General features: G+C 39.7%; 2 protein-coding genes across 3 annotated transcripts; one reads left to right on the plus strand and one right to left on the minus strand.

Annotated features, from left to right (window-relative positions):
- The first annotated feature begins 325 nt into the window (after window positions 1-325).
- Window positions 326-6,664, plus strand: mRRF2 (mitochondrial ribosome recycling factor 2). Of its 2 annotated transcripts, none has more exons than XM_013315210.1 (13): window positions 326-485; window positions 672-800; window positions 1,485-1,622; window positions 1,911-2,099; window positions 2,211-2,722; window positions 2,795-2,884; window positions 3,105-3,291; window positions 3,586-3,741; window positions 4,071-4,293; window positions 4,589-4,721; window positions 5,339-5,434; window positions 5,922-6,068; window positions 6,432-6,664. In XM_013315210.1, exons 1-13 carry the CDS (start codon window positions 347-349, stop codon window positions 6,591-6,593), a joined length of 2,301 nt encoding a protein of 766 aa, XP_013170664.1. In that variant the 5' UTR covers window positions 326-346; the 3' UTR covers window positions 6,594-6,664. The 2 variants fall into 2 exon arrangements, with proteins under 2 accessions (XP_013170664.1, XP_013170665.1); XM_013315211.1 differs by having other exon boundaries at window positions 4,604-4,721.
- Window positions 6,665-6,707: 43 nt separating this feature from the next.
- On the minus strand, window positions 6,708-12,676 carry LOC106120034 (AMP deaminase 2). Its single transcript, XM_013315212.1, has 17 exons — window positions 12,486-12,676; window positions 11,991-12,129; window positions 11,308-11,497; window positions 10,983-11,087; window positions 10,773-10,871; window positions 10,437-10,632; window positions 10,200-10,325; window positions 9,930-10,122; window positions 9,725-9,856; window positions 9,486-9,649; window positions 9,169-9,292; window positions 8,834-9,000; window positions 8,511-8,631; window positions 7,765-7,938; window positions 7,581-7,691; window positions 7,172-7,309; window positions 6,708-6,804 (listed from the first exon to the last, which is right to left on the minus strand). Exons 1-17 carry the CDS (start codon window positions 12,530-12,532, stop codon window positions 6,787-6,789), a joined length of 2,244 nt encoding a protein of 747 aa, XP_013170666.1. The 5' UTR covers window positions 12,533-12,676; the 3' UTR covers window positions 6,708-6,786.
- Between the last annotated feature and the right edge of the window lie 328 nt (window positions 12,677-13,004).

Consider the following 13,004-nt stretch of genomic DNA (forward strand, 5'->3'; position numbering starts at 1 on the left):
CGCAATTAAAGAGAGAATAAAGAAAGTTTTAGTAGTTTAAGTAAAAAGTGTCCTATAACTAACATTTTTAAGCTTCCAAGCAAACACAACAATGATTAAAGTGAGAAAATAACTTGCTCGCGAAAGATTTCTCAAGAATTTTACTGTGTCTGTTTTGAAATCTACTACTTTTTGCTTTAAACGTATAAAATCTAAGCTGCCTCTAAATTTTTTTTTTACCATTCAAGTTGTTTCAATTTCATAACCTAAAATTGCACTTACTCTTTGCCCCGGTAAAGATTAAAAATAAACAATTGACATTGACATTAGGTAACCTTCTGTTTTGTTTACATAATATTATGACAACATGAGAACTTATTGCATTTTTAATTGTTATAGAAAGTTTTTTAAAAATGTCCAAACGCGAAAATATTCTTCTAACTTTGAATACGAGACGAAGATCGAAAATATTAGGAATATTGGGATTTTAGCACATATAGATGCAGGTTAGTATAATAACCTATGCGTACACTTTAAATAGATATTATATTACATTGTAGAGTATTGCCAAAATTTAATCTTAAATGCTGAATATAGACTGAATTGATCCTATGAAATATGAACAAGCATAGTTAAATAATTGTGATAATAATTTAATTTGTATGTGTTCATGTTATATTTATTGAACATAGGCAAAACTACAACAACTGAACGTATGCTTTATTACTCCGGGACTATACGGTCTATGGGCGAGGTGCATCATGGTAACACGGTCACCGACTACATGGAACAGGAGAGACAAAGAGGAATTACAATCACATGTAAGATCACCACATCTTCTAAAATTGGTTTATATCTTGGAAACAAATATTAAAAGAATTCCATATCATTTTACATGAATACTAGCTGTCGTCAGGGACTCCGTCAACACGAGAATAAAAAATAGTATCCGATTCTCTAACCTACTGAATATGCAAATAAAATATCTAACATTATGATATGAGAATTTTATGTATAGGGTGTCCCAAAAGGTTACGTACATAGGAAGGGGGATGATAGGGGATTCCCCTCTGGGTATTAAAAAAAATAAATGGCATTTTTTAAAAACTTATAAATTTTACACCTTCTGGGGCAATTTTAATTTTCTTTAAAATCTTTGTTAGTTGTATTATTTTTTTATTTCATATTGATAAAGGGTTATTGACGATAACATAATAGCTTTTTTTTTAAATATAGCAATATTTGTAGGTCATCAGTTACAAAATTGCCCCAGAAGGTGTAAAAATTTTAAGATTTTAAAAATGCCATTTATTTTTTTTAATACCCAGAAGGGAATTTTTATTTAATTTTTCTGTTGACCCTTGTGACCACCCCTATCATCCCCCTTCCTATGTACGTAACCTTTTGGGACACCCTGTATAAGATTATATAACTACAGTCTTTTATCAATAGTTGTTCTACAACATTTAAATATACATTTATGTAATAATTAACTTGTTTGGCAGCTGCTGCGGTATCCTTTCCCTGGCATGGCACACAAATCAACTTAATTGACACACCGGGCCACATTGACTTCACTATGGAGGTTGAGCAGAGTCTGGCTGTGTTAGATGGTGCTGTTATAGTCTTGGATGCTTCAGCAGGTAATCTCATTGAGACTTGCCTTTTTTTATATTAATTAAACCAGTGTTTGATCACAAACCCCCTTGACATTAAGTGGGTAAGTGATCCAAGGATGGTACACACAAGCTTGTAAATACTTATTCACCCTACTCTTGAAGGCACCATGTTATAGCTGGCCGGAAACACTGATGCCAGTAACTTATTCCAATTGTTAGCTGTGTGCACAAGGAACGATGACTCAAATCACTTTTGTCTTATATACAATTATGAATATTTCAAAGAATTTAAAAATTATATTTAACTTTCAGGTGTGGAGGCTCAAACATTAACAGTGTGGAGACAAGCAAGTGGGTACCGAGTCCCTCGGATACTGTATCTCAACAAAATGGACAGGAGTGACGCAGATGTGAACAGCTGTATCAGATCTGTGCGTGAGAAACTACAGGCCACACCTCTCATGATACATGCACCTGTTACTAAGGAGGGAAAACTAATTGGTATAGTACTATGAAAACTTCTTGCTTAATATCTGTAGCAACAGTGAAATTACAAAGAAAATATTTACGTCTAGTGGAAAATGAGCTTAAATTAGTCATTATATATTCTAGGTCTCATTGATTTAGTGACATGCGAAGAAGTAATATGGACGCAGGGACGTGGACAGAATTACGTTAGGCGAAAAGTTGTAGAGAAACAGGATGGCAAAAATTGGGAAAAAATAATGAATAGCCATAGACAACTGATTGACACTCTCTCCTCATTGGATGATCAGTTAGCAGAGATAATAATACAACAAGATTCATTGGACAATATTGAAATTCCACAGATAAATGATGCTATCAGACGGTGCACATTGAAAATGAGCGGATTTCCTATATTATGTGGCAGTTCTTACAAAAACATTGGTGTACAGACATTAATGGATTCCATAGTATCTTATTTACCATCACCTTTAGAATGTAATAGAATTTACAAAAGCTTTGATTCCGAGTTAGCGGCTAGGGCCTTTAAGGTGCAGCATGATGACCAGAGAGGTGTATTAACATTCCTAAGGCTGTACAGCGGTGAGATTGAAAAGGGACAGAAGATATACAACTTGGCAAGAGAGAAGAGTGAACAGGTATAGAATTATTCTAAAGATTGAAGACTGTATGTGATGTTTAGTCAGAATAATAGTAATAAAGATGACCAGACAGGTTCGCTGTACGTGGCACTGGCGGACGAGTACCGGCCGGTGGACAAGGTCACTGCGGGGAATATTGCTGTTGTCAGCTCCCTCAAGGTCAGTAACTATGACGTCACTATTTTCAAAATATTTTGTTTGCTAATTATTATATACAGTGAAATAAAGAGGTTTTTTTTTAAATCTTACTTTTTTTTTAAATGTTATAAATGCGAATATTTAGAAGGATGGATGAATGGATGTATTGATTTAGCTGAAATTTGGCATAGATATAGAACATAGTCTGTAAGAACAGATAGGCTACTAAGTTCTTTACCAGACGACCATGACCGGAGACCTGGTGACTTCAACGCAGACGTCCGCCAAACGCGCACGCAGTCAGTTGGCGCGCTGGCTGCAGAAGCCAGGCGCTGAGGAGCTGATGCTGCCCAGCGCGCGACAGCGGCTGCAGGCTCTCGATACTCAGCCCAGCACTGAGGAACTTGCTGAGGTCTTGCTCGGGATTGGTGAGTGTGGTCTTATGTTAAATGTGGGTTCTTTTTTAGGTTTCAAATTAATTTGTTTTTTGTTGACCCTACTGGTCTAAAGTTAGGTAGAGAAACGTTATTGATTTTTATATTGAACTGCTTCTTTGTTGTGTTGATTCTCTTAACCGTTTTGAATATTTTACTTTCGAATAATCTATTGATTCAAATTTTCTAGGTCCTCTTTGGGAACATAGAGTCTTAGTAATCTTTTTAATTTTTAACAATATTGATAATTTGCCCTTTTATTTAACGTGGTTTAAAATTTGGTAACAGGTACGACAGTCCCCGAACCGGTGTTCCTGTGCTCCATAGAACCGCCTAGCGCTGCGTACCAGAGCGCGCTGGAGAGTGCGCTGGCAGAGCTGCAGCGCGAGGACCCCAGCCTGCGTGTCTCCACTGACGACGAGACCGGCCAGCTCGTACTCGCTGGTACACAGGGTCACATATATCTTGGAGGCTCCGAACATCACACGAGTCAAAGGCGCGCAGATGACCTTGAACCACTACGATATACGAAAAGACTAGCTGTCTTCCGCGACTAAATGCGACTAAAACTTAATGAGTTTCCTATGTCTTCTTCCAGACTATTTTCTATATCTATGCAAAATTTCATCAAGATCCGTTCAGCCGTTCCGGAGATACCTTCAAATAAACATCCATCCATCCATCCATCTAATTAATAAACATTCGCATTTATAATATTAGTATGATGTTTATGTCAGCTCTGTTCGTCTACACCATTTTTTTTTATTATCCAGGTATGGGTGAACTCCATCTGGAGATAATCAAAGAGCGCATCATCAGGGAGTACAAGATAGATGTGGAGCTGGGCGAGCTGCAGATCGCGTATCGGGAACAGCTCCTGGGGGAGGCCAAGTCCACCCTGGATGTAGACCGCAAGATCGGCAGCGTGCGGCAGGCGGTCAAGCTCACCATGTCCGCTAAAACAGTGAAGGGAATCTCGCAAGATAAGATTCTCAAGTAAATATTTCTTTGTTAGAAGTTAGGCTAATTTTTAATTACAAGCTGACGAAGTCGCGGGCGATTACTAGGCTATAAATATAAATAAAAATTGGAATGTCTGTATGTAATATTTAAAAAATTAAATTAAATTTGTCCTTTTTAACGTTTAGCCACGTTTGTTCCGGGTAAACTCCGGAACGACTAGTCCGATTTTGACGAGACTTAGACTGGAAGGTAGCCGATACACCCAGGCATATTATATGCTACTTTTTTTAATCTAGTCTAGGTGATAGTTAATTTAGAATATAATTAGTTGTGTTGTGGGTAGACTGGACAAGAGTGGTGAGAGTGCGGCCAACTTGTCTCACGTGCATCCTCGCACAATGTCCGCGCTGCAGCAGGGCGTGCGCGCCGCGCTGCAACATGGACCTAAACTCGGCTGTCCTGTGAGTTACATTTTAACTTCAAAAAGGAGGAGGAGGGTTCTTAATTTCTCATGTTCTTTTGTCTATATTCTATGTATATTTTCTTAAGGTAACTGTACAGGGCTTTAAATAAAAAAACCCTTATTTGCAGAAAAATGTGTTAATATTGTAGAACATGAATAACAGAAAGACATAGAAAACTGATAGGACATTACTAATTTCAAAAGTTTAATTTCTTCTTTTTTCTTAGATTTAATGGCTGCTAAAGTGTAAAAACTCCTTGAACAGTAACTTTGCATATTTAAGTATAATTTAATATCTAAGCAAGTTTATTCTTTGGCTACATAAAGAAAGTATCGCTTGTTATTATTTTTGCGTTGTATTTTCCTAATTCTCATTTTAAACAATTTTGTATATTAAATTTGCTTTACATCGATTTTTTTGGTGTTTCCCGTTGGACCGATCGGTCGCCGGATCCATCAGAATTCGGTTTTTTTTTCTAAAACTCCCATTGGATCGATTGATTCAAGGACGATGTCTAATGGATTGCCTATTTTACCTAAAAAAATCGTCCTTAACATAAATTTATCAATTAAAAATGGTCGAAATAATTAGTTTTTAATATGATTTGTGTGCAGCTGGTGGATGTTCAGGTGACGCTGCACTGGCTGGAGCTGGGGCGCGGCACCTCGGACTCAGTGCTGGGTGCTGGTGTGGTGCAGTGCTTGCGCAAGGTCAGAACTACAAAACTCTTCTTTCATGAAATAACTACACAGAAACTATTATGGAAAAGTTATATGAAAACGTCTGACGTTATATTTTACTTTTTATAACATAAGGTAAACTGCAGCCGCCACCTAAATTCGCCGAAATAGCGAAGCAAATGCTGCCCATAGATATTGCCGGGATAGAAGATGCATTGCTTACCTTTAATCAACGAAGGAGGACGCAGAAAGAGACAACTCTCCCTTTAAATCCACTGCCTCTCCCCATCTTTATAAGAAAGGGGGTGGGGGGGGGAAGAGAAAAAGGACAAAAATAAAGACTCCGGCATCACACTCATCAGACTATACGTGGAATTGCTTCCACTTAGCTTTTCTTCTGTGTCGTGATTTCACCGGTCAAGGCTATTCATGCAATTTTGTTAGTGCCGTCTACTACTGTTACATCGTTTTAGGCGTATTTTTTATGAGTGTTTGTATGACGACGTGTTCTGTGCAGGTGTTCGAGGAGGCTCAGTCTGCAGTACTGGAGCCGATGATGTCGCTGCAGGTTGTAGTGCCGGAGAGTCACTCGGCGCGCGTCACCGCAGACCTCGCGCGACGTCGCGCTGATGTACAACAAGTGAACACTAGACACGGCAATAAGGTATAACTCAGAGTTAATAAGTGAACTCCTAAGTAAAGATCTCATGCTAAATGTACACTTAGTACTTTACGTCTCCACTGAGTGGCTCGGAGCCTAACTAAAGTTATTGCCAAGGCAATAGTCAACCACGCTGGCCAAGTGCGTGTTGACTTCACACATATCTTTGAATTTCTTCTCAGATATGTGCAGGTTGCATCACGATGTTTACCTTCACCGTAAGAACGTCGGTTAAATGTACATATGTAAATCGGAAAACGCATTGGTGCATGGCGGGATTCGAACCTAAAACATGTAGATTGCAAGTCAAGTGCTCAACCTCTGAGTCACCGACGTTAAAATGACAAATTATATTGTATTGTTCAGGTAATAGAGTGCATAGCACCACTGTCAGAGTTGTTGGGCTACTCGTCAGCGCTGCGCTCGCTGAGCTCTGGTCTCGCCAGCTTCAGTATGGAGCTGCGCGCGCACCGCCGCATGTCACCGCACGATGAACACAAGGCACTCAAACATGTCACCGGCTTCTAAATATTTGTTTTGTCTTCTCACACATAGATGGCGCTTTTATTTATTAGGAAAACATTTATAGATGGCGCTAGCGTGCGATTTATAATAGAAGCTGGATTTAAATAAAAACAGCGCTAGTGAATAACATAATGTACTAAAAGGATATGTATATATTCAATTGTAAATATATTTATAATTATTCAGACGGCTTCTTTTATTTCATACCCAATTCCTGGAACAATAAAACGACATCTTACTTATATTATAAATGCGAATGTTTAGATGGATGGGTGGTTTTTTTTTTTTGAAGGTTTTTTGCAGAAAGGTTAGATGGATCTAGATGAAATTTGGCATAGATTCAGAACATGGTCTGGAAGAACACATAGACTACTAATTAAGTTTTATTTTATTTCCGCGCGGACGGATTCGCGGGTGACAGCTATCTTTTATGAATAAGAAAAAACAATTGTTTTAGACCAACTCCTTTCATAGACACAAAGATAAGCGTAGACAAAAAAAAAGACAATTATATCTCGACAAAGTTATCACACCTGGGGGCAAAAGTTAAACACTAACAAGAGTAACAAAAAAAAACGTACACCAAACAAGTTGCGCAGCTCATCGAGCAGTGTCTCGTGTCTGTAGGCGACGCGCACGTCGGGCACGTTGGTGCGCGTTATGTCATTGCCCGCTGCACCAGACCGCTGGTAGTGCTCGCCCACCCACCGCTGCTTCATCTATACAATACATATAATACAAAAGAAACTCCTAGAAAACAATCAGGGCTATAAGGAAAGGGGAAACTACTTCCGACAAGTTGTGATTTGGAGTACACTCGGTCTGATTTTTGGTTGCCGTGGTATGTGTAATGTCAAACTGATTTAAATTTGAAAAATATACCTATATACGATTTATTGTTTCACAATGAATCAATTTGAACATGCACCATCTTTTCCACTAAGTTTAATGCCTGTATGCGAAAGACAAAAATTTAAGCAAAATGGTTACCTCATGGGGGAAGCCCGACATAAGTACAGAATTCCTCGCCAATTCACACATATCACAGGAACTTAGCTTCCACGCCTGCGCTGCGATACTGTACTCCTCGATTAATGGCTCCTGTGACATTTGATATAATTTACTACCAAGTTGTAATCATGGAATACAGTTTGTTTCGTGTTTTTCGTCTTACCTTTGTAAAATGGAACTGCAATGGATCATCAGTGCTAAGCGTGACTCGCAGCCCGCGTGCGAAGTACTCCGGCAGCGGGTTGCGGTGGTAGCGGAGGAAAAGTGAGTTGTTACTCAGAGGAGACATCGCGATGTGGATCTGAGCCAAGTAGTACAAATACTGCATCACCGGGAACTGCACAAATAATCAAATGTAATAAACATTAGCAACAGAGTTTTTTTTATATCATAAGGTGGCAAACGAGCGAGCGGCCACCTGAAATCTCTGATATAGCGAAGTGACCGTTAGACCGCCCATAGACATACGCAATTGCATACGCGTTGCCTACCTTTCATCGACGGAGGAGAGGATGCACAGAAAGAAAATATATTCCCTTTCCATGCATCCTCTCATCCGGAAAGTCCACTTCCACTTCCCATCCTTTTCTTTTAAGAAAAAGGTGGGAAGGGAAAGAGGAGTAAATTAGGCCTCCGGGACGCACACTCATCAGACGAAAGGCGGAATTGGTTCCACTTGACGTCTGTCTTCTGTGTGGTCGTGGTATTTCACCGGGCGAGCCGGGCCAATTCGTGCGAACATGTTAAAGCGGGCTCTACCACTGTTAAAATTAAAACGATCATAATCTCAAACTATACTAGTCTACTTATAAGTCTTTATCAATTCATCACTTTTTCATTTGATCATAGTTTACAGTCAAATCAAATCTATTTTATTAGTCAAGTAAAAACGAATGATGATTGTCTGACCTTCCTAAGTATAAGTCCGTGCGAGATGTTCTCAGCGAGCAGGAAGCCAACAGCGAGATGCGCCACGGGGCCAGCCTCGCCACAGTGAGGCCGCAGCACGAACGTGTTCAGACCTTGTTCCCTGCATCACAAGCAACTTGCGTTTAGTAAGCACATTCATATGAACCAAATTATTGTTATTGCCTGAATAATGACGTCAACTTCTGTCAATCCTCAATTTTATTATCAACAACTGTCTCCTATATCTCTTTTACGATTGACTACGATACAATATTCGACTCTTTGTGTTAAGAAAATCAATATAGTGTAAAGCATTGTCGTACCTGCGTATATGATTAAGCACAGTCATGTTGGCATACATATAGTATAGGTAGTAGGCGTAGGGCGGGTTCTCTTCATCGCACCACTCAGTGGGCCGCCTCATGCACTCCTGCGGATGAGGGTTCTCCGGCTTCGACTCATCGTCCACGCTATCAAAACCTATCACTTGCTGCAAACGTTTCAATGGTCTTAACCTTTCATTGTAAACAAAATAAGCATTGGATATTAAAAAACACAAAAAAATCCTCATAAAACCAGGACAGGGCTTTAAATTAAGAGGAAATATTGACTAAAGTCTAATTCTACTAAAAGCAACACAAACAATATAATAGGTTACCGTAAGAAACTGATGCAATTCAATGTTTGAGCTGGGATTGATGGAAACCTCAAACAGTGGCTCAAACATGTTGCTGAGGAACTCCTGAAAGTTCTTCAGTAGCTTCTTGTTACGATATATGTCGCTGCGGAGACAATAACATGTAGGAGATGACAGTTCAACAACATCACATTCCATTACGCACCGCTCGGGACATAATAATTCAATAAGTAGAAAACTATTTCAGTTTTTATAGTCTTAGTACTTTTGTCTACGCGTTTGCAGTACATTAAGTACCTAAGAACTTATAGATTGCAGTGGGTCGAGGTAGTACTCACTAGAGACGCGGCACCTGCACGAGCCATCGTACGTGCGGTGATCGGACGCCATGCCGTAGAGCCCAAGATGCCAGACGTGACCACTCATCCATTCTCTTGCAGTATATCGATATCCGGGGCTCCACGTACGTGTACTTGCCCTCCGATAAGTCGCCGATCACCTCCTGCACACGTTTAACAAAGAGTCAGAAGATGTCCCAATATACTGGAGCTCAATATAAAGATTAATACTAAATAACCTTTATTATGCTGGCGAAATACAAGCCGTTCATATAGTTGTCAGTCTTGAGGAAGACCTCGCGCAGTCTGCTCTCACCGATCGGATTGTACTTAGCATTGAACTTGTCAAAGCGGTGGAACGTGTTGCGATCCTGGTCGATAAACTAGTCGTAAGTAAAGATTACGAATACATAGAGAATTTAAAAATTAAATAAATACGTGTACCGCGTGAACGTCAAGCAGATCGACGTTGAGGTCGTGTGCGTCGAGGCGCATCTCCTCGAAAACGGATTTGAGAGTACGTGCGCCGGTCTTTGTTACCACCTCGCCCGGCCTCTGCCGTAGAGCGCGCTTCATGAAACGCAGAAGATGCTTCTGGTTCATGCATGACGCCGCGTGGATGTGAGTGTCCACCTTCCTGGACGTTCATTGTCATATTATGTAAGTATTTCCAGAGAGAAGAAGATAAACCATCTTAAGAAGTAATGCATAAACCTAATGTTATAAAAGTCCCTGTGCGGCACGGCCTTCTGCAGCGCCTGCTCGTGAATCTCGTTGAGCAGTACATGCATCTTGAACTTAGAGAATAGGTAGCATAGGCGGCGAAAACAGAACGATGACCTGCGAACGACCACAGTACTTATAAAAAACACCATTCTTATGATGTCTAAGACAACTATTAGAATAAGAAAGACGTTGTCGATGACAGAGACAGGAATATAGACAACTCACAAAGGGCCATCGGTGATCATCTCGCAGAGCTTATCCAGGTCCTCGACGTATTTAGTGAAGGTGACACACTCGTACGGCAGCGGCTGCGCGGCCTCTGCGTCTGTCTCGTTGCGGTAGACACGCAGCACACCCTCACACCAACGGAACACGTAGTGCTTGTCGGAAGGTGTGAAACATGCCCATGAGTCCATCTCCTCTGTACACCACACGACAAAAGCAATAAAGCTACACCACTCCTTACAATACATCATTTGATAAAATAAAGAAACAACTTTTGCTTATTTTACCAAGTACATATGAAAGAAATACATTTAAATAGAAAGTTGCCAATAAGACCTTGTGTTGGTTCCGTGGGAATTTTATCTTGGCTGTCAGAAGATCTGACGCGTTCAGGAATGGTGGTTGCTTCCGTTTCCAACTCGTTGATCACTGGCACTAGAAATAGTAATAAAAACTTATACTACGATGTAGTATATTTAGCACAGAACAGTACAACCATATCTGCGTCAATAAACTTCGTCACATTTAAATAAGTGGGCTACTTACTTCCCGTGTTGGAGCGATTGTGGGAGACGAGGGACTGGACATTGAACGGGAACGCTAAGTCCTCAGAGGTATCTTCCTTTGGCAAATACATTTCGGCAGTGTCGTCTGACGAAGTTGTACAAAAAGAGAGAATCATATTTAACTTCTTTTGCTACATATTTCACTTTGGATTAAGCACTGAAACATATAACTTGAGAAGACTTTTAGTAATAGTAATAAAGTAATCGGTCCTCAATTTTAGCTACGTCACGTCACCCTATTCTTAAAGTCACGTTACCTATGTTAAAACTGAACAGGAAAGTTGACTTAACATAATTATCCTTACAATCCCACTCCTTGAGTATCTTGCTGAAGTTCATGGAGACATGGTAGCGTGGTGCATTTGTGTCAACGGTGGCAAGCACGTGCCCCAGGTCTGGCTGGAACGACTGTCCCGCCAGTGCCATGTAATGCCGCCGTAAGTTCAACGCCTCTGTCAGCAGAGACGCTGAACGCTCGAGCTCTTCCAGAGGCACCTAGAGTATTCGTACTGGCTTTCTTTTTCATACAGCAATGTTGGTGAATGTTTAAGACGTCAATAACAGGAAACGATGTACCTACTTTTTGTTCATTTCACAACTTTGTAACACAATTGTTGCTTTCTCTTCTTTCTAATGTTTTCATCTAATGAGTGTGCCAGAGGTCTAATTTTAAATTTCTTTCTCTTCATACACTTTTCTTATGAGGAAAGGATGGGAAGGGGAACTGGATTTTGTTAAGGAAGGACGAATACAAAGGCGAAATATTCTCTTTCTGTGCATCTCCTCCGTCGATTAAAGATAGGCAACGGTTGTTTCGCTATTTCGATTAATTCAAAGAGCCACTTGCTCATTTGCCACCTTAATACAAAAAAAAATCGATTCGTATCCTGCCTCGGAGTGTCATAAAGTTAGTCAATCGGATTTTTTTATGTTAGTTTTCATTACAGATTATTGATTTTACCATTGTTCCAAATTGTAGAATACTTACCCCACTTGTATGCATGCCGTGCACGGAGACGCGCTGGTAGGCGACATTTGGCTGGTTGTCGCCTGGCATAGGCCCTGTCTGCGGCGGTGGAGCCGGCATGCTCATGAAGCGAGTGCGACTTCGCCCCTCTCGTGTATCTCTGAACGAATGACTCGTTACAATTAAGACCAGTTGTACTTAAACTAAGAATAATGTGTTCAATCAACAGTCCACAGGAGCGCAAAGTTTTAACTCACACTGGAACGTAAATTGTACATTCCATATTTGTAAACCAGCGCATATATCATAACCTGGACTGGAATGATGTAAACTGAGCATTAGACAAGACCGTGATGACAGTGACCACAAAAGGTGCAGGTATTGTCAAAGGCCAAGGTCCACTTTGAGTCTATGCACTACTCTAGTTAGTTATGTTCCATTGCTTGACAAAGGTTATTTTATTGCTATTCAGTAATATTTTCAAAAATATTTAAACAATTGTTTATTATTACTCACGTTCGTGAAAATGTACGCCGTTTGTAATCTTTTGTATTGTCAGTCATTTTGTACGTTAATTCCTTGATATTCTATTAAAAATATTATGTTAAGTGATGATTTATTCATGATACTGTCGTCCAATTTATCCCATTTTTTTTTTGTAATAATCACGCAACAGCCTGAGGTGTATGGTTATCAGATAATATTGTTTTGACGTATTAATGACATTTTTTATTGTTTATTTATATCAGAAGTATATAGAGTTTTTATATTTATGTATGAATTAAAAAATATATTATTCGTTCTTTTAAAAAATACAGTCTGCAAGAGCCCGCTGTATAATCTTACTAACATTATAAATGCGAATGTTTGGTTAGAAATTTGGCATAGATATACAAAATAGCCTGGAAGCACACACAGGCTATTAAGTTTTTTTTTTTTCATTCCGCTCGGATGGAGGCAGGAGCGACAGCTAGTTTCAAATAATTCTTACTGTACTGTTTTCGTCTGTTTTCAATAAATGTAAATCGATTACTG

Source organism: Papilio xuthus, unplaced genomic scaffold (genome assembly GCF_000836235.2).
Source record: "Papilio xuthus unplaced genomic scaffold, Pxut_1.1 DF826961.1, whole genome shotgun sequence".
Lineage (NCBI taxonomy): Eukaryota > Metazoa > Arthropoda > Insecta > Lepidoptera > Papilionidae > Papilio > Papilio xuthus.